Genomic DNA, 24,878 nt, shown 5'->3' with positions numbered 1-24,878 from the left:
TGAATGTAGCTCCTGCAGTGAATCAATTTACCAGGTGAGGTCCTCTGAGCTATAAAGCTTTTTTTCAGAAGTGACCTGGCCACAAATTATAGCCTAATGAAGTGGCTTTTCACGTGCAAATTTATAGCAGGCAAATACTCTAAAACGCATGATGGAAAATGACATACAAATACGTACGATCCAAATTGATTCTTCTGCGCACGATTTGATGCACGTACCGCCAGCTTTTATCGTCTTTCACGGGGGGTGTATCGACGTGTGCTTGGCGTGGCTGCTCGTCAACCTCGTACAAAGAAAGCGCATCGTCTCACGGGGAAAACCTCACAGCAGTGGGAAATCCGTTTCCTCTTTGTCCTCAGGAGGAGGAGGACGAAGATGGCGACAGGCAGGGCCACGTGGGGCCCGCGGCTGCCGGCGCCGCCAACGCTGCTCGGCACGCGAGGCGCGGTGCTGATGGCGGCGGCGGCGATGAGGAGGAGGAGGAGGTGTACGAGGACGAGGAGGACAGGGCGGCACGGCACCCCGGCGGAGGGAGACGTGGCGCCGAGATGTAGAGTGGCGATGATGTGAGGCGCTTCGGCACAGTCGAGCGTCAGGCCGGTCGGATAAAACCTCCTCGTCCGCAGCTCAACCGGGCAGGTCACTCATTGTAACTTGGCAGCAGGACATTTGTTACAATTGATGCTTTTAGCCGAGTGTAGACGAAATAACTTTTGGCGAGTAATTACAAAAAATATATGGATGGCGTTTTTTTATCCATAAAAGCCTTGGCGGAGTGTCAAGACTTGTTGAATCGGCTCTTTTGCATCGATATGTTTGACCAGTTGCTTTTTAATGATGGTTTTTGCATGTGGTAATACATTGGAGTACCCATAGGAAATCTACCGTGTGAAGAGGAATGATTCTCGACACAGATGGGTCAGGCTACCGATTTGCTGTACCACAATTCACTGGCGTCGTCACGGCCCAGCAGATTGGCACTTTTCCATCCATGTGTGTGCGATTCACCAACCCTGTGGCCACCGTGCTGGATTACATGCACACATCACTTTTCCCGGCAAAACGGTACAAAAATGTATTACCCGACCGCCAGAGAGATTTCCTACACACACACTCTGTGTCAAAAATGCTTATTGCCCAGTGCTTAAAAAAGGACTGGAGTGGATTTAATGGCCAAGAATTTGGCATTAATTGTGGGAAAACAAGGCAGAATGCAATCCTGAACCTAGTTGTGACTATATTACTTACTCGGGACTCATTCTGAGTGAATGGCTCGATGCGTTATTGAGAGACCGGTAAAACCACATTTGCTGCTGGTAAGCATAGGAAATCTAATCCGGTTATGTTTCCAGAATGTCCCTCTTGTACATAATTGTGCGCTTCGGACTATTTGGTTTCTCCGAGGACATGCGAGCTTTTTCTGCATAAGCTTGTCGGATGTTTTTGTGCTTGCCTTGAAAACCCAACCAGCCTTTGGCCAACGTTACCATAGCAATAACAATAATGGGGCTCTATAATTCATGAAAATTCTACATGTCCTGCAGATGAGTGCTTATTTTTAGATGATAAAGGATTCTCTTATATGGAACATTTCAAAAAATGTACCTTCATCTTATGTGTTTACCTGTGCTCCAAAACTGAAGTATCCCGAGTTTTTTTTTGACTGAAGCATTTCAGAGTTATGTAGTGAGGTTTGGTGTTTTTATGTTTTTTGTTAGTATACATTTGTTTCATGCAGCCAAAACTTACGTGACCTGCACCTCATAGCGAGGTGAATATGCCTTTTTGTTTTTAAATCAACCCTTTCACCTACAAAATGATTTAGTTTTGTAAGGGCTACCTGGCCTAATTTTACTGGCCGAAGAATGTGATAACATGCCCCTGAGACTTGGGGCTTGTGTAGGAAATGCAAGAAAATGTTAATTGTATCAGTACCTTCTTTAATTTTTTTTAAAATATACCCACCACTCCCTGTCGTTCATTAGTGGGTGGTTATTTGCGTTCCAAAATAAACTCCCATTTACAGAAACGGCCTTGTGGGCCATGAGGGCACACAGGCAGTCAAGTGTTGGTGAGTAATTGTTCCTTTAAACCCACAGTGGGAATGTAGTTAAGAGGATGTGGTTTTCTTTGTAGGAGTGGTGTGTGTGTGGGTGACTGTCCCACATGCACCAGTTAGACTGAGTCACACTTGCTTCATCCATACTTCGCTGTATGTCGAAAGCATGGCCTTCTGCACTGCCCTTAGAGCAGCGGCGGTGTGTCTTCTGATGCCTGTAGCTTTTCTTCTCGACTGTTTTTCACGTCTTAAGGTCACAATTGATCCTTCGTCTCAGCAGGATTAATGACCAGATTTTATCGCGGGAAAAAAAACACTACTTTTGGTCATTTGTTTTTTCAATCGTGAAATTATAATGATGTTATATTTAATATTAATGGCTGGTTCAATTGTCATGTGTTGCAGTAACATAATGCAGTCATTTTAGCCATCACAAGGGGATTGTACGAAGGCCATTTTGTGTGACCAAGTAGTTTTTCATGCTGCGTATTGGTAATTCTCGGCGAAAGGGTTTGGCTTGTGGGTTTCACAAAGTCTCAAACCCTTAACGACCCTCTCTTTCCATTATACCTTGGTCATTCATATATATAGCCACTTTACTTAGGTGTACAACTGAAGAGGTTTGCAGACTGGTTGGAGAATGTGTATGCATGTTTTCATAACCGGTCTTGTATGGCAGTCCCGACAAACCATGCTGGCAATGCAAGATTGAGCACGCAAGGGTCAGTCGGGTTCATCGCGTGTGGTTTAGTAGGCATGTAACAAACAGTTAACACTGATTCTCTCACAATGATAATCACAGCCCTTTGTCAATCCACTGCTGGATGAAGGCCTGCCCATGCTGTGTGTGTCGTGACACCTGACGCAGCTGATCAGTGTGGGTTTGTGAATGGTTTGCCCAGAACCGGCACTGATATCACTCGCCACCGATGTCACTCGTGGCCTGGAATCGAACTCTGGTAACCGGGATTAATAGCGCAGTACATGAACCATTGCACCACTGCTCCACCCCCATTGTGAAACATTCCTCTTATCGTGCCGGTCAGAATATATATTATATGTTTCCAATTCATGAAATGTACATACCCGTGTTACGTTTGGAATAAGAAAATGCACGAGATGGACAAAGACAAATTTTATTACAGACGAGAAAAACTGCAACAAAAAGAATTCCATTGTTTCTTGAGCATTGAAATGACCTGAAACATCTGACAGGGATTGAGTTGTTACATGCCGAGAGAGTTACACTTTGTGCTCACCGTGGCGTCCGTGCATTGCACGTGGCGGTAGCTGTATGTTGACTTGCCTAATGAACAAAACTCAGCAGTTCAGAGCGGGTTAATCAAATCATCTCGTCACCCGTCAGCGCTCCTCCTTTCTTCATTCACCAATGTCCTCCGTTACATGTTATCTCGTTACATGCTTAAGTTGAGATTAGGGGCCTTATTGATGTGTTGGTGGCCAAATAAAGGCAGTTTACACCTATTTCTGATTAACAAAATGGCAAGACCAGCAAAAAATAGTGGCTATCTTGCTGGTCTCCCCCTTCTCACCAAATATCGAGAGAAACTGCCAATTTGCCACCACAAATGTACCCCAGGTCCTATAAAATATATAATACACTGCATTCAAATGTTTATGATCAAAACTTTAATTCTGAAGATATACCGTGACTTTTTAAATGTTTGAAATGTATACATTTTACTATAGCGGCTATAGGCAAAGGCAATCTATCTGTATCATCGTGAATGTCAGTTGTGTAATCGTCACATTGCTGTAAAGTTTCCAAACATAAGGCACTACCACCACCTTGTCTGTTGTCAAGAGTTAAGTCTATGGTTTGTACCACATTGGATACCGTGTCCTGTACGGGAATCGTGGTAAAATAGCCCTCGTGGTATGTAAGGCCCTCACCCAGCAGCGGGATTCACAAAGGCGCTGTGCAAGTTCACGCCGCACATTTGAGTGCCCAAACCGGTGCGGTTTGCGGGGGGGGGGGCGGGGCAAGAACCACGTGGTGGTGCGTTCGTTGTCGTCCTGCTTTTGGCTAAAGCCAAGTCCGGCATTGACGTTACTCGGGCACCCACAACAGGGGCCAGAAGAGCTTCCGTGTTTGATGGATGGAGACTCGTGCACGCACATAAACACATTCATTCCAGGTGTTGGGTTTCTTTTTATGTCCCAAGACTCGCGTGTTCCATTGGACAGGACACAACCGAGCTGCCCGCACGTGTCCTCGACACCGCAACACCTGTGTGGCGGCTCCTTGTTCATGGCACATTCGTTAAGCTCTGCACCGCGTATATCCACTTTATTTTACGTTCTTGGTCTTGCTTTGTAGTTCAGGCCTAATTGTCTATTTAGCTTAATCCTTCTGTGCAGCTGTTGAATTTTCTGTGTACTCTGTACATAAGCGCTTTTAACAAAAGGCAAAGTTATTCAAATTTTGAAAAAAAAATTGGTTACACCAATAACTGATGTTTTTAAATGTGTGGATGAATTTATTTTTAAAACCTGTACAATTGAATAAAGTGGCAAAGCAGGATATATACATATATCAGTGTAATCAGCCTAGTTATGCAGTGTGTATTGACAGATGGTTAAGTAATTGTATATTATTTTTCTGTTTGTTGGAATTGATGTAATTTTCCCGCTATTTAAAAGTATACGAACACAATTTTAACAAGCTCCGACACGCTCACACGAGCTCTTAGTGTTGCCAAAGAACACGGATGTGGTAGTATATTCGTCGTCGCCGCTGTTGCCCCATGGGATCCATCGCCCACGTTGGCATCCGCACCGGAGCGCATCCTGATGCTGCGCATGTACGGATACACATGCACGTTAACATTCATTCCATTCGCTGCCTTACGTATGTTAGCAAATCGTCACACAGACCACCGTGTGTAAAATTAGCCATGAAAGTAACCTTGTAGTATACAGATAGCCTCTTAAGGTTGGAGCAGTTAACAAGTAAATAAGCTGCTTACAGCTAAACAGTTGGCTCATTTAAGCAAAATGCACCTTGTAAAAGCGTTTAGCTCCTTAACGGAGCTATTGTTACCGATGTTTTGTTTGAGATAATATAAGCTACAACATTTTGACTTTGCAAATTCACAAGTACCATCTAGGATCAGATTATGCAAGTAAATACCGATGCGTTCGGCAATTAATGCAACGTTTGCACGAAACACTTGTGAAAATTATAACAATTTCTGCGAAAAGTTTGGGGTCCCATGAGGTTTTTTTTTTATTTGCCATGCAGAGGCGACTGAAAATTCCTGTGACGAGTTGAGAAGCACTCGTAAATGCGACGTGTTCCATGGCAGCCTTGCCCGCGTTTTTTTTGTTTGTCAATTCAAAAGGTCTCGCTGCACTTGTTTCAAGTTTGATTTGTTTCACCAGGTGATAACTCCAGTGAGCTCCAGGATAGCATCATTTGCAAGAGCTCTCCCCTCGGCTGAGCGACCAGCTCAAACCAGCAATCAACGGTGTTCAACTCTGTTAGCAGCAGAGCAAGTGGTGGAAATTTCCGCATTTCTACGTCGAGGGTTTGTCTCCCCCGTAGGATGATTTTTTTTTATTTTCCACACTGGTACTTATTTCCTTGATCTCAGGATCATTGGGCTGACTTTAACACACAGCCGCCAAGATTTGAATTCGGAGTCTTGTAATTGCGAGTAAAGTACTCTTGATGTTGTTGTAATAGGTTTTTACCCTTTTATCTGGCACAAAAACTGACACCTTTATACAAAGGATCACGATGCTGTGTGTTTCTGTAACAATTGGGGAGGCCACGGATGAAGCCTTTAGATTTCATTTGTGCCAAACCAGTTTAATCCATTCCACTGCAGCAATTGGAACAAATCGATTCCAGGTAGTAAAGTGCGCTTCTCAATCGAAATTTGTGCTGCACATGTGGAACGTCTGTTGGCATGTGCAGCAATGTGGCAGTTGTACAACATTTAAATAGTTTTTTTTATGATTTTAAATTTCATACCGGAGGTCAGACATCACACACAAATGTTACTTTATATTATTATGGCTGTGTGGTTTCAGGGCATGATGCATCTTGTTACATTTTCTAAGAGTTCAAGCAGATGATTTTCAGTCGAGGTCCCCATGCAGTGGAAATCGCACATGGTCATCTTTAACTTCTAAAACCAAGCAGACACGAATGAAAAAATAACCGATCGAGTATTTTCTTTTCTTTTTTAAGTCTCATTCTTGCGCTGAGATTCAGCACTTTTCTAGATTGAGCTGATGTTGGGCATACAAGTGCCCGTTGCAAACAGGAGTGTACCTTTCAAATACATTCTGGTGTTAGGCGTATCAAAACTAAATGAAAGCAATCCTTGCAATTACTTTTAAGAGTTCTTTAAAGCCTTTGTATAGTAGACCATAATATTAATCAATTTGGTACATTTTGGGTTGTATTATCGTTCACATTTGTCTTTGTTTGTAAATAAATGTCTCGTGTTTTATTTGAGAAAACGAGCGTACAATCGGGCATGTGTTACTTATAAGCTCCTACTCCAGACAATATATCAGTTTCAAATAATATAATTTGTCGTCAAATTTTTTCCGTTACAATTTTTTCGTCTCCATAAATTGTAAAACAGCAATAAGAAAAACGAGCTAAACCAATCGCAATGTCAAGTTCACCAGTTGCTCGCGCGACGTGTACACCCGTGTGAATAACACGTTTTGTAGGCGTGCATTGTGTGGCACGATTAAATCCCATCACGTTTTTCAACACGCCTGCTGTCTCTTCAATGCCGAATAAACACGTGCTTTGAATTTCAGCTGATGTTTAAGTTGTAGATAGCGTGTTATCTACAATAAACATTTAGCAAAAGTAGGATGTTTACATATTTATACACTCAACATTGTCAATAACACTGGACTTAAAAGAAATATAACGTGACGTTTGTATGCATGTTTAACTTCTTTCACACCGTACGTAGCCAATCATGTTAATCGGAGGTGCGAAATTGGCCCATTTGTGCTGTGAAGAAGGGCCATTGGCTGAAACGTCACCCATTTCGTACATTTTTTGTTCAGTGAAGGCAGTGCTATTGACAAGTGGTTTGTTTTTTTGGCATGCTCGTGCGCCACTGCCAATTAAGCAGCAGCATCACCAACTCCACTATAATCTTAATTTAGTATGAAGTAAAACAAAAATGGGCTACAATGTAATAGCACTACATTATTTTACATTTCACTCTTCGTATAACAAACACTGAGAACATCCATTATAAAGTATGGGAAAAAAACAAACTAACATTTAAAACACCACGTACACTTATTTCATAAACTAAAACTTTATTTCATTACGATCTAAAAAAAGGCACACCTTTTTAACGAACATTTCTATACATTTCAGATGTGAAGTAGAGCTAAAAAAATAATTCAACGAAAGCAACAACCGTTAAAATGTTGGTTTTAAATATGAAACTTACGTTCATGAAATTAAATTTAACGACCCCAGAGAGCCAGCCTCAACGTACAGATGCATACTGCCGCTTACACGAGGACAAACATGCTGTACAAGGGGTTAGTCCAGACGTCTTGTGACCCCCAATTAATTGACCCCTAATATTTTGAATCATTTACACTCATTTCTGTTTTAAATAAACCTTTAAAAATATATAAAGTTTTAGAGGATTAAATGGGGGTCACAAGGCATCTGCGCCACCCTGTAGAATAAAAGACGGCTGTGCTTCAAATTCCCACAATTCAAGTTATTTCATATGTACACATGAGATTTGAATTGAATTTCACGTAACGGAATTTAATTTCACTTCATACGGTTAATTTGTTATAAAAATAATCATGGTTCTAAGAATGTCATGCATTATCAATGTCAGCTGTTTGCCTGTGCATGTAACAACAAGCAGATTAAAGACACCATATAACTTTAATACATCGTAATCATCATTTGGTAAAATAGTTTGCATTTTTTCCGGCAGCGTGTGCACTTGAACAAAAGCCAAATGATCACTGCAAACTTAACAAAGAACGGCTGTGTGTTGAGTCCATAGACTATTTTTAAAATACACATTCCCCGATTATCTATGCGTTTCACGGTCCTCTTAGCACTCAGAGAAGGGTATCAAGAGGAAGTCTAATGCTGGGGAAACACGTGTAGCTTTCCTCCAGTAATTGACAGCGAAATTATTTCATATTTCACTCACCTGCCCTTAATTTATGTCCATGCCAAATCATAGCGACTCTGCCCCAACGATCGTAGTAGTGGTTGCCCATATCTGTTGGTGGCATAAAGTCAGTAGTGGTAATTCCACATTCCTATGGCAGGGGGGGGTAAAAAAGATGACCCCATTCTAAACAGCATTCCATTTCCATGCACGTGGAGCGTAAACAAAAAGTGAATGTCATCTCTGTATTCAACAAATTTTGGATTCGTTATAATTAATACGTTTAATTACACATAATAAACGGAACAACATTACGCGAACAAACGGGCCTTCAACTGGCGGCCCACGGGCCACATCTGGACCGCCAGTCCCTCCATTGGGAGTGGTCCACCGATTCCAGCAGGCCACCCTGGTTAGTACTGGCGGATTCTTTCACCACACAAATCCACATCCACTGCTTCACAGTGTGGACGCGAGAGATCCTGTGACGTCTTCCCAAGGAGAGTAGGTCATCAGGCACCGGTGTTACGGTCCAAATTTGCCAAGTTTTGACCATGACGCCGGCACACACAACGTCCTGCAACGACCGTCGTCGACCTCCCCACAGTGTTGCTCGTTTTATCGACCCCAGGGAGATGATGGGCAGTCAACCCCACCCCCGATGGTGAGCTGCTCGCACTACCACCGAGCCACGGGGCCGGATATGTTGTGACATGTTAAAAATAATTTTATCCAAAAGAGAACACAAAAAAAGTCAAGGAAACATTGCTGCTTAACGGGCGGTGATCACATTGCGGTCAGTAAAGTAGAAAATAAAGTAGGTTCAAAAACAGGTCAAGCTACGTCGGTGTCAGGTTTTCTCCACAGCCGTGATTAAAATAAATGATTCTAACTTCATACGGGGTGCGAATAATTTTAAAATGTAAGGCAAAACTGTGTTCGCACTTCCCTATGCGCATTTCTCTTTGCTGCCGTATTGCACGATGAAGAGGCAGCTAGGTCACGTGGCAACGTGCGAAAGACAACTCTGTATGCCTTGCACGCTCGCACAAACACACACACGTCACAACTTTATGTTGCACTTAAGACAGTTTCATATATATTTAGAATTGTACCGTGCATTGTAAATTGTAGAAGCATTACAGCCTAACCTATTCACCATACGCCGTGGAACGCAAGGCGTACATGTGCATTTATAGTGCAGCGTGTGACTTTTCACACTGATCTGCAGAACTGTAGTAAAATCGGGTTAAAAAAACAAAGCACTACATATAAAACAACTCTTACACAGACACACACACACCTTAAATCGTGTCCTTTTAGAGGACTGAGTCAGGCATCAACTGTCAGCTGGGCCCGACTCGGGTCCCGAGCTGTCGTCGGACTCAAAACCCGGGTTGACGCAACTCCTCGAGTTCGCTTGCTCCCCACCCACGTGCCGCCCCTCACCTCTCTCGTCGTCCGCCACCTCGTCTTCAAACGCCACAGCGTCCAGCTCCAGCGTGGGAGTGTAGGCCTTGTTGTAATGGGCGTTTGGAGCGCCCTCCGCTTCGGCCCGGAGACGCTCGGCGGCACTCGACCGGCGCGAGGAGTTTCGACGCCCCGTCCCGGAAATCCTCAAATGCCGGTGGGAGGGGAAGGTGCAGTAACCGGCCTCTCGGGAGTTCGGAACGTCTGCACCTTGGCGGTAGCCGAGGGTGGCAGCCCCGTTGGGCCTCGGCGGCTGGTGGCCGTTGTTTGGCGTGGACGCCGAGAGGCTGAGGTCCAGCGGCGGCCACGAGGGGTCTTGAGCGAGCTGCTCCGCTAGCGTGTTGTAGCGCGCCTTGGACTTGATGCGCAAGCAACGGCGCAGGCTCCGCCACATCGAACGGTTCTCGATAAGCACATCCTGCGAGACGGGAGGGCAAGGAAGCCGGGTGGGCTCACAATCAGAACACAAGCTTTATTTAGACTGGAGGAGGAATCCGATGAGCTATGAAGCTCTTTCTCACAAACGTCCCAGTATGGGTGGGTCAGCGAGTTACAACAGCAAACAATACAAAAAAAAACCGATGAGTGCCCAAAATATACAAAATGATATGCAAGTCACTAAATGTGAATAATTAAATAATTGTACGTCCGATTTGTCAAGCTTGGGCACGGTGGCAAAAACAACAACACAGTCCCAGACCACACCAAGATAACACCACACAACATTAAACATTTAACTATCGATACTACACAGGCAATGATAAAAGTTACCAATCACAGGCTAGCAGGGTGCTAAAAAACTGACCATTAAACAAACTAAACCTTTAAATTGTATTCAGGTAAGGCCCACTAAGCTATGTAGCTCTTTTACAAAAGCGACCTGGCCACAATTATTGCTCAACGAAGTGGCTTATCACGTGGGAATTATAGCAGAAGACTCTAAAACTGGCACCGTTGAGATCCTCTGTTCAATTCTGGACAACTGTCCATGATGAAACTGGGCTCTTCTCAAGTGCAGGGAGTCGATGGTCTTCACCCGGTCCCCAATGACCACCCCCTGCCCCCCCCCCCCCTGTTACATTCAATCTGTTTATTTTACACATGGTTTAGAGACAAAAATTAATAACTAAAAAGTCTACAAAAATACAACCATGAATCTATTGCTGGGATAACTGGAACAAACTTAAAAAAACAGCCAACTTTTAAAGCACCCACTGCGAAGTTGAAGGGACCCACTCCCGCCTATGGCCACAGACCGTTTGGCCAACCTCGTGAGGAAGCGGCCGTCCCCTCCCGCCCCTCCCGCCCCTCCCGCCACAGTGGCTCACCTCGACGAGAACGGAGAGGATGAAGTGCACGGCGGTGATGAGCACGATGTGCCATCGCCAGAGCAGGGTGGTGCACACCAGCTACACACAGCGCACGGTGACAGGATCCGCGAGTTGCATGTCGCGAATGAATTCACCATCGTCGCCGTCAGAGACATCCGTCCATTGCTGGATCGAGGTCTCCCCAAAGCCGTCGACATCTTTCACGGTCCCTGCGATGCTGAGATCCATCTGGCACCTTCACGCGAGTCTATTTCATCGCTCTGTCTCGCGATGGTGCGCTCCCTCCCTTGGTTTCCAATTTGATGTTAGTCTAGATCATGGGTCAGCAACCCATGGCTCTGTAAGGACTGCTTTGTGACATTATTCACGTACCTCCAATTACTACGGTTGGCTACACACGGTGTGAAAGAAGTTAAACATACAGGCACTCGTCTACTTATGAACAAGTAAGGTTCCAGGTCTGTTCGTAAGTCGATTTGTTCCTAAGTCAAACTTTACTCATGTCCATTACAAACATGTTGTACCGCATGTACATTAAAACACGGGGAATGGCATTAAAAGTTGTATAATCTCCTGCAGATGTAGGTGCCACTGGGTCTTCATGTTCTCCAGTTACCACCACCGCCATCCATTGCTCGGCGGTTGAACTTCGACTCTCAATCCGAACAGACAACTGGACATATGGACAGGTTTGTTCGTATCTCTGAAAGTTCCCAAGTCGAATGTTCGTAAGTCGAGGATTCCCTGTTGATACATTCGCATGCATAGCGACTCTTGAAATATTTTACCGAATTCTAAAATAATGTCTCTTTTTGTTATTTTGGTTGCTGACCCCTGGTCTCGGCCATCAGCCATTATCCTTTGTGTGCAGTCCAATCCCCTTACTTTTCCTGATAGTCAAGGTGAATGCACCGCCGGTGTTCGTTTACATGAGCAACAGTTGAACAGTGTGAATGATGCTGTGAAGCGTGCCTTTTAGAGTGCAGCGTGGCTTGATGTGATTAAATTTTGACTTAAAGCTTTCGTGAATGCAGGGATTCATATTCTTGTTTTTTTCGGTAAAGTCATGTAGAAGGGAAACAATAAAATAATAAAAATATAAAATAATTAAATTATTATTATTGGTTCTTTTGGTAAAGTCGCCACGTAGAAGGGAAACAATAAAATAATAAAAATATAAAACAATAAAATTATTATTCTTGGTTCTTTGGGTAAAGTCACCACCACGTAGAAGGGAAACAATAAAATAATAAAAATATAAAACAATAAAATTCTTATTCTTGGTTCTTTCTGTAAAGTCACCACGTAGAAGGGAAACAACCAACTAACCCACACACCCCAAACTCACTCACCCACTGACCCACCCACTCACCCACTCATCACGCACTCACCCACCCACTCACCCACTCACCCACCCAACCACTCACTCACCCACCCAACCACTCACTCACCCACTCACCCTCCCACCCACTCACCCACTCACTCACTCACGCACCCACTCACCCACACATCTGCCCAATCACCCACCATCAGGTGTGAAAACCACAGCAAGAAAATTTGAAAAAAAATGATGATTGCTTGTGTTGCAGTCGAAACGTCGTGAGAATTTTATTTTTTATATTTTTATTATTTTGTTTCCCTTCTACGTGATTTTGATGTGATTACTTGATAAAAAGTTGTGGCGTCAAACATTATTTATTGCTTGTCGAAATTATATAAACATAGTGCAAGGTACAGGTCAATTAACCAATCACTCTCCTTGGTGTGGTTATATGTGCGGTGGTGTGGTTTTTATGGCATGGTGCCACGTGGTGGTGTCTGATGACGATTATCTGAACCGGTCCTGGGACTCCCCTAGGTCTACTAAGCCTCATATGAGTACCTGGTGCGGTGTGTAAACATCGCCACTCGGGAGACAAAGGCGTGGTGTTGGCCACCCACTCCCTCGTGTGCCGTGCCGGCCTTCATAGGTGCTCGCTAACAGCACTTGCCTCAACAGTCTGTTAGGGCTAAAATACGGGTGGGGGGGGGGGGGGTCTTCGTCTTTGGTGTGGTGCTCTGAACGTGGCACGGCTGTGCGTGGTTGTGCACTGTGTGTGTGGTGCTCTGTGTGTGGTCTGAGCTTGCGGTACTATATGTGATGTACTTGTGTGATCTGGTGTGGTTCTGGGGATGGTGTGGTGCGTCATGCAGTGGCGCGCTCTGTGATGTGGTGGGTGCTCTGTGTGCGGCGTTGCACTGCATGGCGCTTGTTTCGTGGCCGCATGTGACGCCGTACCTCCATGGTCGTGTAAATGGACTCCACGTTTATGAAGAGGAGGAAGAAGGTGACTCCTAGCTGTAGCATCAGGACGATCACAAACACATCTGACAGGACAAAGCGACGTCCGTTAACACTGCTGCTGCTGCTGCTGCACAACCACCACCACAACTTACACAGCACCTGTGACGACTGTGCGAGTCTACTGCGGCTCTAAACATTATCAGCCACTCCTATAATGTCCTGTGGTCATAGATGATGATCAATTGTATTATGCTTATGGTTGTTCACCCATTTAAAGTCTCACTGAGGAGGTCGTGGGTTTCAATCCCAACCCTGACGCCTGCTGTATATTTGGAGTTTGCGTGTCTCTCCCCGTGGTCGCGTGGATAGTTCTTTGGGTCCTCCACATTTAGAAATACTGTATGCGTTTAGTGTTTGGCTGTTATAAATTTCCACGTTATAAGCTGCTTCGTTGAGCTATCAATTGTGTTCAGTTAAATAGCTCAGTGGGCCTAACCTGGTAAAATTTAAATAGTTTCGTTTTTAGTTTAGAAAATTATTTTCAGCACAGTGCTGCCAAATCTTCGCCTTAGAGGGCAATGCTATGTCCTTTAACAATGCATTTTGTTACCGACAAAAAAACAATGCAGTCCACAACTTGGAATAAAGCAAAGTGTCTCTGAGCTTAAATGAGCATTGAGCCTAGCCAGGGTTCTTAGCCAGGGCGAAATACCAACACATTGAGTCAACCCCTGATCAGAGTTTGAACTCACAACCTCCTGATCATTAGGCCAATGCACCGACCATGCTGCCACCTGAATGGATTTTCTCAAAAGGCTGTTAATACGCCAGGCTGCATTTGCTAACATTCTTAATGCAAAACGAGGGAATAGTTTCATATTTACTTTCGTTTAAGCAGGTCAGAACTGAACGAGACCAGAATGGTGACACTTTCAAGAGCGATCTCTGGACAGAATGGGCCTGCCAATAACGGGGCGATGATTGCCGTGTGCAATCCCGATGAAGCAAATTGCGGTGCAACTTTCTCATTTGGCGAATTTGGACCGCGACGCCGGGGCCCATTGAACTTTGTAGCTCTTTTTCAGAAGCGACATGGCCACAAATTATAGCTCAATGAAGTGGCCCAACATCACGTGGAAATATATAGCAGCCAAATAATCGAAACGCATGTTTCTAAATGTGTAGGGAAAAAACCGGAGGACCCAGAGAAAAATCCACACAACCACGGGGAAAACACGCAAACTCCAAATATACAGCAGGCGTCAGGGTCGGAATCGAACCCACGACCTCCTGCATACCAGGCGAGGTTGTTAACATCTCATAGTCATCGTGGCGGCACCCCTGAGGTTCTGACCAAGGGGCCAATCCCTCGCGCCAAGGGATTCCCAGGAGGCGGGGCGAGAGTGCCCGCAGAGACTCTCGCTCCCGTCACCCGCCGGGCAACTTGGCGCACTCACAGTTGGTGTAGATGGGCCGGCGGAAGGGCCGGCCCTTGGAGAAGACAAAGGCCACGGTGATGCAGTTGAAGACGGAGAGGAACCACACGGTGTAGTTGTCGTAGCTGGCGAACTCAGACCAGGGCGGTGCGTCGTCGTCCGCGGGCGCGCCCGTCGTGTTTCCCGGCCCGCCGGGGGCCGTCGAGTTGGGCACCCCGCAGTAGCTGCGCACCGCTCCCACAACGCGGTTCCGCATCGTAAATCGTGCCAAGTGAAGTTATAAAGGTACGGGCGGCAGCGCTGCAGTCGGTCGCGCACGCCAATGCTCGTAGCTCAGGAGCAGTGGCTATCAACCCTTTTTGTTGGCTCTTGTACACCCCCCATTGTTGACATTTGTTTCAATCGAAACAAATGTCAACACCCCCCCAAATGTCAACACCCCCCTTGCCGGACCCAAAATGGTTCGGGAGAAATAAACATATGAATAATGAACATCAATATTTTAACCGATTGTCCATTTTGTGAGGTATCCTAAACGAGCGAATAACTGCAAGCGAATAAAACAAAGTCAACGGACGCTCTTCATGCGCGACGTAATCTGTTCGCGCTCGCTGGCTATTCTTTGTAAAGGTCTTTTAAAATCGTTCTAGCTTACCATCTGGATTGAAATGTTATCGCAATTATTTTACGTGGGCAGATTCATACGTGATTATTCACCAGTGACTCTCATGTGTGATATAATTTCACGCATTTATAAATCACCTCACGTACCCACAGGGACATTGCCGAGTAACCCCCGGATGAGAACCACTGCTCTAGAGGTTCGCCAAAGGGTGTTTAGTCTCCTATTCCACTGTTCCCTTGCACCTCTGATTAGCAGGGTTGGCTACGTACGGTGTGAAAGAAGTTCAACGTACATACATTGGGAGTACTCACACTTGACCCCACCACACACGCACGATGCCGAAGGACCGTGGCGTACCCGTTGATACCGCCTAGTTGACAAGCGTATCTGAAGTACATGGTTAATTAAGCATGTAACTCCAACACATTTATAGTTTGTAAATTGGTGCCAAATTTACACACCTCAAAACAATTGGTCACTTCCATGCAACTCACTCGCTAGTCGCCAAAACCAAGATGGTGCCAAGCAGAGTGCCGTTTCTCCGTGGCTGCTCCGACCGTTTGGAATCGCATCCCTCCACACGTACAGTGAGAGAAAAAAGTATTTGATCCCCTGCTGATTTTGTACGTTTGCTCACTGACAAAGAAATGATCAGTCTATAATTTTAATGGAAGGTTTATTTGAACAGTGAGAGCCAGAATAACAACAAAAATCCAGAAAAAGCATGTCAAAAATGTTATAAATTGATTTGCATTTTAATGAGGGAAATAAGTATTTGACTCCCTCTCAATCAGAAAGATTTCTGGCTCCCAGGTGTCTTTTATACAGGTAAGAAGCTGAGATAAAGAGCACTCCCTTTAAGAGTGTGCTCCTAATCTCAGCTCGTTACCTGTATAAAAGACACCTGTCCACAGAAGCAATCAATCAGATTCCAAACTCTCCACCATGGCCAAGACCAAAGAGCTCTCCAAGGATGTCAGGGACAAGATTGTAGACCTACACAAGGCTGGAATGGGCTACAAGACCATTGCCAAGCAGCTTGGTGAGAAGGTGACAACAGTTGGTGCGATTATTCGCAAATGGATGAAACACAAAATAACTGTCAATCTCCCTTGGCCTGGGGCTCCATGCAAGATCTCACCTCGTGGAGTTGCAATGATCATGAGAACGGTGAGGAATCAGCCCAGAACTACACGGGAGGATCTTGTCAATGATCTCAAGGCAGCTGGGACCATAGTCACCAAGAAATCAATTGGTAACACACTACGCCGTGAAGGACTGAAATCCTGCAGCGCCCGCAAGGTCCCCCTGCTCAAGAAAGCACATATATATGCCCGTCTGAAGTTTGCCATTGAACATCTGAATGATTCAGAGGACAACTGGGTGAAAGTGTTGTGGTCAGATGAGACCAAAATGGAGCTCTTTGGCATCAACTCAACTCGCCGTGTTTGGAGGAGAAGGAATGCTGCCTATGACCCCAAGAACACCATCCCCACCGTCAAACATGGAGGTGGAAACATTATGCTTTGGGGGTGTTTTTCTGCTAAGGGGACAGGACAAATTCACCGCATCAAAGGGACGATGGACGGGGCCATGTACCATCAAATCTTGGGTGAGAACCTCCTTCCCTCAGCCAGGGCATTGAAAATGGGTCGTGGATGGGTATTCCAGCATGACAATGACCCAAAACACACGGCCAAGGCAACAAAGGAGTGGCTCAAGAAGAAGCACATTAAGGTCCTGGAGTAGCCTAGCCAGTCTCCAGACCTTAATCCCATCGAAAATCTGTGGAGGGAGCTGAAGGTTCGAGTTGCCAAACGTCAGCCTCAAAACCTTAATGACTTGGAGAAGATCTGCAAAGAGGAGTGGGACAAAATCCCTCCTGAGATGTATGCAAACCTGGTGGCCAACTACAAGAAACGTCTGACCTCTGTGATTGCCAACAAGAGTTTTGCCACCAAGTACTAAGTCATGTTTTGCAGAGGGGTCAAATACTTATTTCCCTCATTAAAATGCAAATCAATTTATAACATTTTTGACATGCGTTTTTCTGGATTTTTTTGTTGTTATTCTGTCTCTCACTGTTCAAATAAACCTACCATTAAAATTATAGACTGATCATTTCTTTGTCAGTGGGCAAACGTACAAAATCAGCAGGGGATCAAATGCTTTTTTTCCCCTCGCTGTACAGCAGCAGCAGTAAATGCACTTTAAAGAGACGGCTGAGGCTGCTCTCATTTGTCTCATGGAGCACACGAGTTACCGGGGACCTGGCTCTACACCTCTCCAGCCGCCACTGGAGACGTTGGGTAAATGTGCGCATTGTGCAGTTTCCCTCGCTCGATGCGAGTTCAGTTTGTGCGATTTCGCATAAATGAGGCTGACATTATTACCCAAAATGCGCTCTATGCAGTTTTGATTCACTCATGTGCCCTAAAGCAGTTGGACGTGGGACAATATTTTGTGTGTATGTACTGTGTATGTACTGTGTATGTACTGTGTGCGTAAATGTTGTAGTCTGTGAGTATACTGTGTGTGGACTGTGTATGTACTGTGTGTATGTTGGGTGTACTTGTGTGCGCATACTGCGTTTGTACTGTGTGTACTGTGTGTGCACTGCGTGTGTGTACTGTGTGTGTACCGCTGTGTGTGTCTCCTCGTGCCATTTCGCTTTGTGCACCCTTTTTTGGAATGCATCTCCCGCATAAAGCGAGGGAAACCTGAATATTGTATTCTTCTCCAGTAATTTGTACTTTTAATGCATTTTTTGCAGTATAAAAAGAGAAAATAATTGCAGAGAGAAAGAGATACCGCTGGTCTTGGCCACGAATCCATCTCCGCAATGGGGGAATCTCTCCCCCTAACGTGCCACCACCACCACCACCGCCACCAACACCTCCTCCACCACCAACAACAACACCTCCACCAACACCACAACCACCACCACCACCACCGCGTTCTCATGTGCCCCTCTTATCACCCTGTCACCTCCAGAGAATTGCTCCACCCCCAACCCCCCTGTGGGATCACACCTGTACGCCACGTCCGAGTACCACGGCTGCCGCTGCACCAGCAGGTAGGCCAGCACCTGGCAGGCCAGCGTCAACGCCACGTGCAGTACCACGGACAGCAGGAAGGGCGGCGACACCAGCTGCTGGGGCGGGCGGTACGCGGCCAGGCTCGGGTGAGCCCGGTTCAGGCTCACTGGGGCACAACACGCAAGGCGGTTTTACGTGGTGATTTGCATTTTTCGTGTGCGTATATTTATATATATAGTATTCACTCTTTTTTATATCTATATTTTAAAAATGTAAAATTATATAGATTTTATATATATCGATATATTATATTTTCCATATTTTTAAATATATGTATATAGTATATATTTATGTATAGTATATTTCTTCTATTATAATGTATAATATATTCATGTATGCTTTATAGATTTTATACAGAACCATAACTGCACACTGGCATAATTATATATTTGTATTAGATTTATATTTTATATAAATATATATTCTTTACATTTGGAAGTCTCACACCATCATACACAACGTCCTACTCTTCTCCAAACGATGTCACAGCAACTTTTTCACCAAGCCACTGTGAATCAGAATGGCGCGCAGTTGACGGTTAACGCGCCCCCCCGCAGCATTAACTAGGGCGGCCCGCTCCATCCCAACGGCGAAAACAATCTGCGACGAGCAGCGAACGCGCGGCCACCTCCCGGTTAGCACGTTTGGCTACGTGCGGTGCGAAAGAAGCTCAACACACGTACGTACACACATTGTAGGACAGTGTTATTCACTTATTGTCAGAGGGGGGTGGGGGACCGATAGGACATCCTCAGTGTGAGCGCCGCCACGCCGCCTGCCTGCAAGGGGCGTTATCACTTTTAGTGTCGGGGGGGCCGCACTGAAGACCACCAGGGGGGCCGCCAGTGGCCCCCCGCGGGCCTTGCGATGAAGAACACCGCCCTGTCGGGCCACTCGCATACCTCGGCAACTCAAAGCACCTCTCGTCACATCTCTAACTCTTCCAATGTTCGATTGCACACGGGACAAAGGGAACCCCCAGAGGCAGCTATCCCTGATATGCTGTGTGCAAACCCCGCCCTCCCCCCCCCCCCCCATAAAATGTGAGAGACGGGAATGTGAAGTGGATGATGCGACACTCACTGGTGACGGCAATGACGGTGGTGATAACCAGGTCCTGATAGAGAAACTCGTAGTTGGAGAAGCCAGCAAGTTTCTACGGGAAAACAAACAATGGTGCTCAGTCGCCCAGTAAATCAACATCCGCCTCCCTATTAAAAACACAGGGGCGTAGCACGATATTCAAGCGAGGAAAATGTGCCGGCGCGTCATTACTGGAACCCGCTGGGTCCCCTGGCCGAAATACGGAAGCACCACACTCGCCGTGAGATGCACAAGTAGCGTCTATTATTAATAAATGTGTCTCCATACTCCCTTAAGCATTGGAGGACTGTCCCGACAAAGAATAAAGAATAGACGTTAGGAAATAGAAATGTATTTTTAAATTAAGAGGGCTGAAAGATTCATGCACAACCACCTCTCTCTCGGCGTGCTGGTGGAAACGCGTGGTGATACGATCTTCCGCGTGTTCTATATTGCCTGCGCCGATGACTGCAGACAACATATAACATTACTGATTGCCGGAATGAAACAAATAATCAGACAATAAGGTCTACTTCACAAGCCATAAGCCGCACGGCCTACTGGGAGAGTGCGCAATTTCAGCAGCATTGCTTCAAGACAAGAAAGACTGGACCGGTTTCAACATGCAGTGTCTCATCAACTGTCAGTCAGGCTTGTTTGAATCAATGATGGTGAACTGCCGCTCTTACAGGCAAGGGACCCCCCCCCCCCGCCTCTCTTGACGCGACCACAGGGTCCGAGTTTTGACGCAAAACGATGTAGTTATACATCACTTGAAAATAATCATGAGCATTGTTGTTGGACAATACGTGAACGGAAAAAATAATAAGAAATCATCTCCTTCATCATGTGTTGTCTTTTTACGGTAATGGGGCTTCCCTCCCCCCCTCCCCCAAGGCGTTCACAGCCCACAGAGGATTCCGTAGCCACCCGCTTCTAAGATAAATACCGGAAGCCAATCCTCATGGGCGATTTGTCCACGATGAGCGTTTCCACCAACAGCGAGACAGTGACCAAACGTTCAGAGAGAAGCCAGGTTGAGTGGTTATCAACCAAGCAATACCACGACCACACACGGAGGAGCCCCCCGGTAAGCCAGGAGAAAAAAAGAGAAGCGAGCTCTGGGCAACGCAGCAGCAGAGCAGATGCAAGACACGTGTAACCGAACACGGCACGGCGCCGAAAGGGTTACGCCTTGGAATGCTGATGAGCGGTGGTTTGTGCGGTGACTTTACCCAGTACAGGATGAGCACACTGATGTACTGAATCATGCTGTACAGGGCCATGTACTTAAACACACAGAAGGAGGTCACCAAGGCTGCTCGACCCTCCCTGCAATACATGCAATGTTAAGGGAGGGAGGGGGTTAATGAAGCCACGTTCGCCCGGAATGAAAACAAATGCACACCGTCGCACATCATCACAACGTTGCACACTGTCGCAATGCGAACACGATACACGGGGTAACGATTGCACGGCAATGTGAACAATGAACGGAGAAAACTGTGCGTCGGGATGTGGGTGACCAAGTCGTGATTGTGCGTCGAGCTACACAGCATCAGAGGCTCGAGACTGGCCGTGGTGAAGGAGGGATGTGATGTACGCGAGTGTCGACGTGAGCCCCGCGTGCTCGCTGGCCGCTGGTGGTGGTGGTGCTCGCTCGTACTTGATGAGGTGCAGCACACACTCGATGTTGGGGATCTTGGACGTGAAGGGGGAGGCTACCGAGGCCTCCTGCTCCGACAGCGAGATGCCGGCGTGGGCCATCTTCAGTGCCTGCGCGCACACACAACAGTCCCACGTGCTGCTTCTACAGGGCTTCCTGTCCCACGTGCTACGTCTACCACGCTTCCTGTCCCACGTGCTGCGTCTTAACTGCTTCTTGTTTCACGTGCTGCTTCTCCCACGCTTCCTGTCCCACGTGCTGCGTCTACCACGCTTCCCGTCTTACGTGCTGCGTCTACCACGCTTCCTGTCCCATGTGCTGCTTCTACCACGCTTCCTGTCCCACGTGCTGCGTCTACACCACTTCCTGTCCCACGTGCTGCGTCTACCACGCTTCCTGTCCCACGTGCTGCGTCTACCACGCTTCCTGTCCCACGTGCTGCGTCTACCACGCTTCCCGTCCCACGTGCTGCGTCTACCACGCTTCCCATCCCACGTGCTGCGTCTACCACGCTTCCTGTCTCCTGACATCAGCAGGCAGCTGAAGTCGTCAGTCTGACCTCTCGGCGTGGCAGTTGAAACAATAGGAAAGTGTTTGTCCACCCTGCTGTATAAATGGGTGCGCCACAGTTTGTCCATTGGCAGATCGTGTGTGGTGGGGTAGAGCATCTTGCCAAACACCCTCTAGATGGAGCTGAAGTGGTAGACGCAACACGTGAGCTCCCTCTGGGGCTTCCTCTAGTGGAAGCCCTTTCTGCCAGCATGAGCAAGTAATTACAGGGCTGCACCTTTATAGAGCAGAACCCCTCTTAACGACCACCGCTGTTCACGACGGGCCTCCATAGAGCCCAATGTGTCCACTTACCGACCATTCCCCTGTTAATGAAGGGCTGTTGTAGGTACAGTAAATATTAATTAATGCTTTGATTAACCACGTTTCTATTAATATTATTTGTTTAATATCCATTGTTTAAAGTACTTTTTTTGGGTGAAAAAGGTAACTTTCGTGGAACCAATTACCGTCGCTTAGAGGGGTTCTATTGTACTATTAGTGGCGTAGCGAGGCAGTGAAATTACAATGCTACTCATAATAACGTGCTTCACTCATCAACGACAGTCTCAAGACTCTGTGAACCCCAGGCTTAGCTAAAGCTGAAGTCACAATTGGAATCGCTGTAGAATCCCAGTCCACCGAAAGATTCTTCCACGGCTGAGTGGCCAACCGGAACCCGACACAAATGGATGACTTTCACATGGGGATCGTTCTTACGAGAATCGCGATGACTCCAGGAATCATTCAGGGTGTAATCGCAAGAATCGAATATGATTCCAGCAGCAATTGCCCCTGTTCTAATATATATATAGACACACATGTAAGTAGATCAAATTACTTACCCCACAATCGTTTGCTCCGTCGCCACACATGCCAACATAGTAGCTGCAGGAAAACAGCGAGAACGGCCATGAGCACGACGCGACACAGCGCGGCGCGACGCGAGACGACAGGACGCGAGACGACACGACACGCGTGGCTCTCCCGACGTGTTTTCGGGTCATGCCGCGCGGTCGCTCATCAACACCGCGCAGGCCGATGCCCGCGGTGTTTCACACTCCACGAAACGCGCCACGAGCCAACGAAGTCGCCGGGAGGGAGAGCTACAAGGGCACAACCGCACGGCAACACTGGCGAGGGCGCGCGACAACCATTTGGCATGAAGAATAAGAATAGATTTGACCCTTTCTGGCAACAAAAACAGGGGGTGTTAAGTTGTTTGAACACCAAATGGAAACCTTTCGCAAGGAATGAAGTCTGCATTGACCACACACGGTGCCTGTGGTGAACGTGCAAAACGTACAGGCAAACAAAACACACGCCGTTTGGTGTCTGCGTTTACGCGTTGCCCCCGAGAGAGTCGTCGAGCACAGACTCCAAGCACGGACATTGAAATTTAATGAAAACTCAACGTAAAAAAAACGTAAATTTTCACACGTACACGGCTCGCGCTGGACTTGCTAACGCTGATCGCAAAGTAACGGCGGAGCGTGTGTTGGGACGGCGTCGCCATCTCGTTGCCGGCTGTGATCAAATGGGTCGCCCGCGTCGGTTTGGAACTCTCCTTGACTTTGTAACGGTGCCGGTGCTATTTGGTGAAAGAGAAAAACAAAAATGTTCTCTCTCTCTCGCTCTACAAACGAGTTTTGGGCTCTTTGCTCCTCTCTGTTGGGTGGCGGTAAAACGGGTCATGAAAATCCCACATTCCTGTGACTAGAGCAAGTCTATTAAGAGCAGGGCCAACACTTTAACCTCGTACCAAGTGGTTCTTGTTTCGACGTTAACGTGACAGAAAACGGAGGGGCAACTGGCGGAGCAAAGTTCCGTTACGCATTTCATTATTTGTGCCATGAACTCAAAATTAAGAGGTGTTCCATTGCAGGAGCAAGTTGCATGTATTTTAACAATTGCTTCAATATTTAATTAAATGCACAGCCCAGAGTCGATGGTTGAACGTACCACGTGGAAGCGAGGTACTGCATGCGAAGCGCGTCTCTAAATGAACCCTAATGAAAGCCTCTGGAGCTCCTTTCGATGAGATTCACTTTCAGAAACGCTTCGACCATGACCCATCCATCACCGTCTCGAGGGATCCAATGCATCGCCGTGCCCGCGAGCACGGTCAAGTGCACACCAGTGTCTTAGTGCTGGCAACTGCGGGACTCACTTCAGTTTCTGGAGCTCTTCGATAAGGCTCGCCTTCTGGCCAGGAGACATCCTGGCAAACACCGTCCCGTTCATCACTATCTGCAGAAGCACAGATCGATCAAAGTCATCGCTACATCCTCATTGCAGGAAAAACGCCGGCTTCCCACACAGTGATACTTATTTTTCCATCTACCCTGGAGAGAGGATGAAGGGATGAGCAAGCCATGTCCGGAATATTAACGATGAAACCTTCAAAATTAGAACCACGCACTCGTTGGCAGATGAAGTAGTGGTGAGCGTAGGCACAGTAGGGGGCACAGCTGGTGCATCGGCCAGTCATCTCAGCGAGTCAACTCATGCGCACCTGGGTCTGTCCCGTGACCTGCCAGCGGGCGTTCGACACTTCACGTGGCCTTAAAGTGCACATAGCCTGGCACAAGCGCCATGGTGACGTCACCGCCACTTAGTGGCGAATGGCGGCAGCTGTTGTTGTTGGAGAGTGTAGGCGCTCACCTTCTGCAACAGCTCTGGGTAGTGCTGCAGCAGCACGGCATAAGTGGTGCCCGTCATGGCAAAGTGGAAGGTGGAGGCCGGCTTGGTTGACTCGTTCACAGTCAAATGCATGTCCTGTGAGAGGGGCAGAGTGGGGGGGGGGGGGGAGTGTGTCAAAGAAAGCGAGGTGACGGCGTGTGATCAAATGCCCAGTCTGTGTCTTGTAAAATTAATAGATTTGTCATCGCCCCCCCCCCCCAATTTTATCCCCCCCCGATTGCACTATTGGCGTCGCGACATCGCGAGGTGTGAGAGAATCCATTCGAACCTCTTGCTAAAGAGCAGCGCAGCCCTCCGTGTTAAAGAATGGCTGCAGAAGTGGATACCGTAACCTCTGAAATCCCTTCAAGGGACCTCTCGTCGAGGGACAGCACTTTCTCAAATGAGGTGCAGAAACAAATTAAACGTGATACGTT

At 46.8% G+C, this 24,878-nt stretch overlaps 2 protein-coding genes across 9 annotated transcripts in view; one reads left to right on the top strand and one right to left on the bottom strand.

The window, feature by feature from the left end:
• The window catches only part of LOC116947017 (uncharacterized), a 48,197-nt gene extending 41,382 nt beyond the window's left edge, over window positions 1–6,815 (top strand). For all 5 annotated transcript variants that reach the window (XM_032962366.2, XM_076070201.1, XM_076070202.1 and 2 more), the window contains one exon: window positions 360–6,815. In XM_032962366.2, the coding sequence (XP_032818257.2) occupies window positions 360–554 (195 nt within the window). In that variant the 3' untranslated portion in view covers window positions 555–6,815. The remainder of the gene's footprint in view (window positions 1–359) is intronic.
• A 549-nt stretch (window positions 6,816–7,364) lies between these two features.
• Window positions 7,365–24,878, bottom strand: part of ATP13A4 (ATPase 13A4) — a 69,516-nt gene continuing 52,002 nt past the window's right edge. For 3 of the 4 annotated variants that reach the window (XM_032962361.2, XM_032962362.2, XM_076070196.1), the window contains 12 exons: window positions 24,424–24,537; window positions 23,930–24,009; window positions 22,605–22,647; window positions 21,211–21,320; window positions 20,780–20,876; window positions 19,545–19,617; window positions 18,396–18,567; window positions 14,760–14,962; window positions 13,297–13,385; window positions 11,016–11,096; window positions 9,667–10,105; window positions 7,365–8,328 (listed from right to left, as the gene is read on the bottom strand). In XM_032962361.2, coding sequence (XP_032818252.2) covers window positions 8,249–8,328; window positions 9,667–10,105; window positions 11,016–11,096; window positions 13,297–13,385; window positions 14,760–14,962; window positions 18,396–18,567; window positions 19,545–19,617; window positions 20,780–20,876; window positions 21,211–21,320; window positions 22,605–22,647; window positions 23,930–24,009; window positions 24,424–24,537 — 1,581 coding nt within the window. In that variant the 3' untranslated portion in view covers window positions 7,365–8,248. The remainder of the gene's footprint in view (window positions 8,329–9,666; window positions 10,106–11,015; window positions 11,097–13,296; window positions 13,386–14,759; window positions 14,963–18,395; window positions 18,568–19,544; window positions 19,618–20,779; window positions 20,877–21,210; window positions 21,321–22,604; window positions 22,648–23,929; window positions 24,010–24,423; window positions 24,538–24,878) is intronic. The other variant, XM_032962363.2, reaches the window with a different exon arrangement.

This window comes from Petromyzon marinus, chromosome 28, assembly GCF_048934315.1.
Source record: "Petromyzon marinus isolate PM22_M1 ecotype Great Lakes invasive population chromosome 28, UKy_Petmar_22M1.pri1.0, whole genome shotgun sequence".
NCBI lineage: Eukaryota > Metazoa > Chordata > Hyperoartia > Petromyzontiformes > Petromyzontidae > Petromyzon > Petromyzon marinus.
Note: the sequence above shows the minus strand (reverse complement) of the source record. Positions and strands in the feature narration are given on the sequence as shown.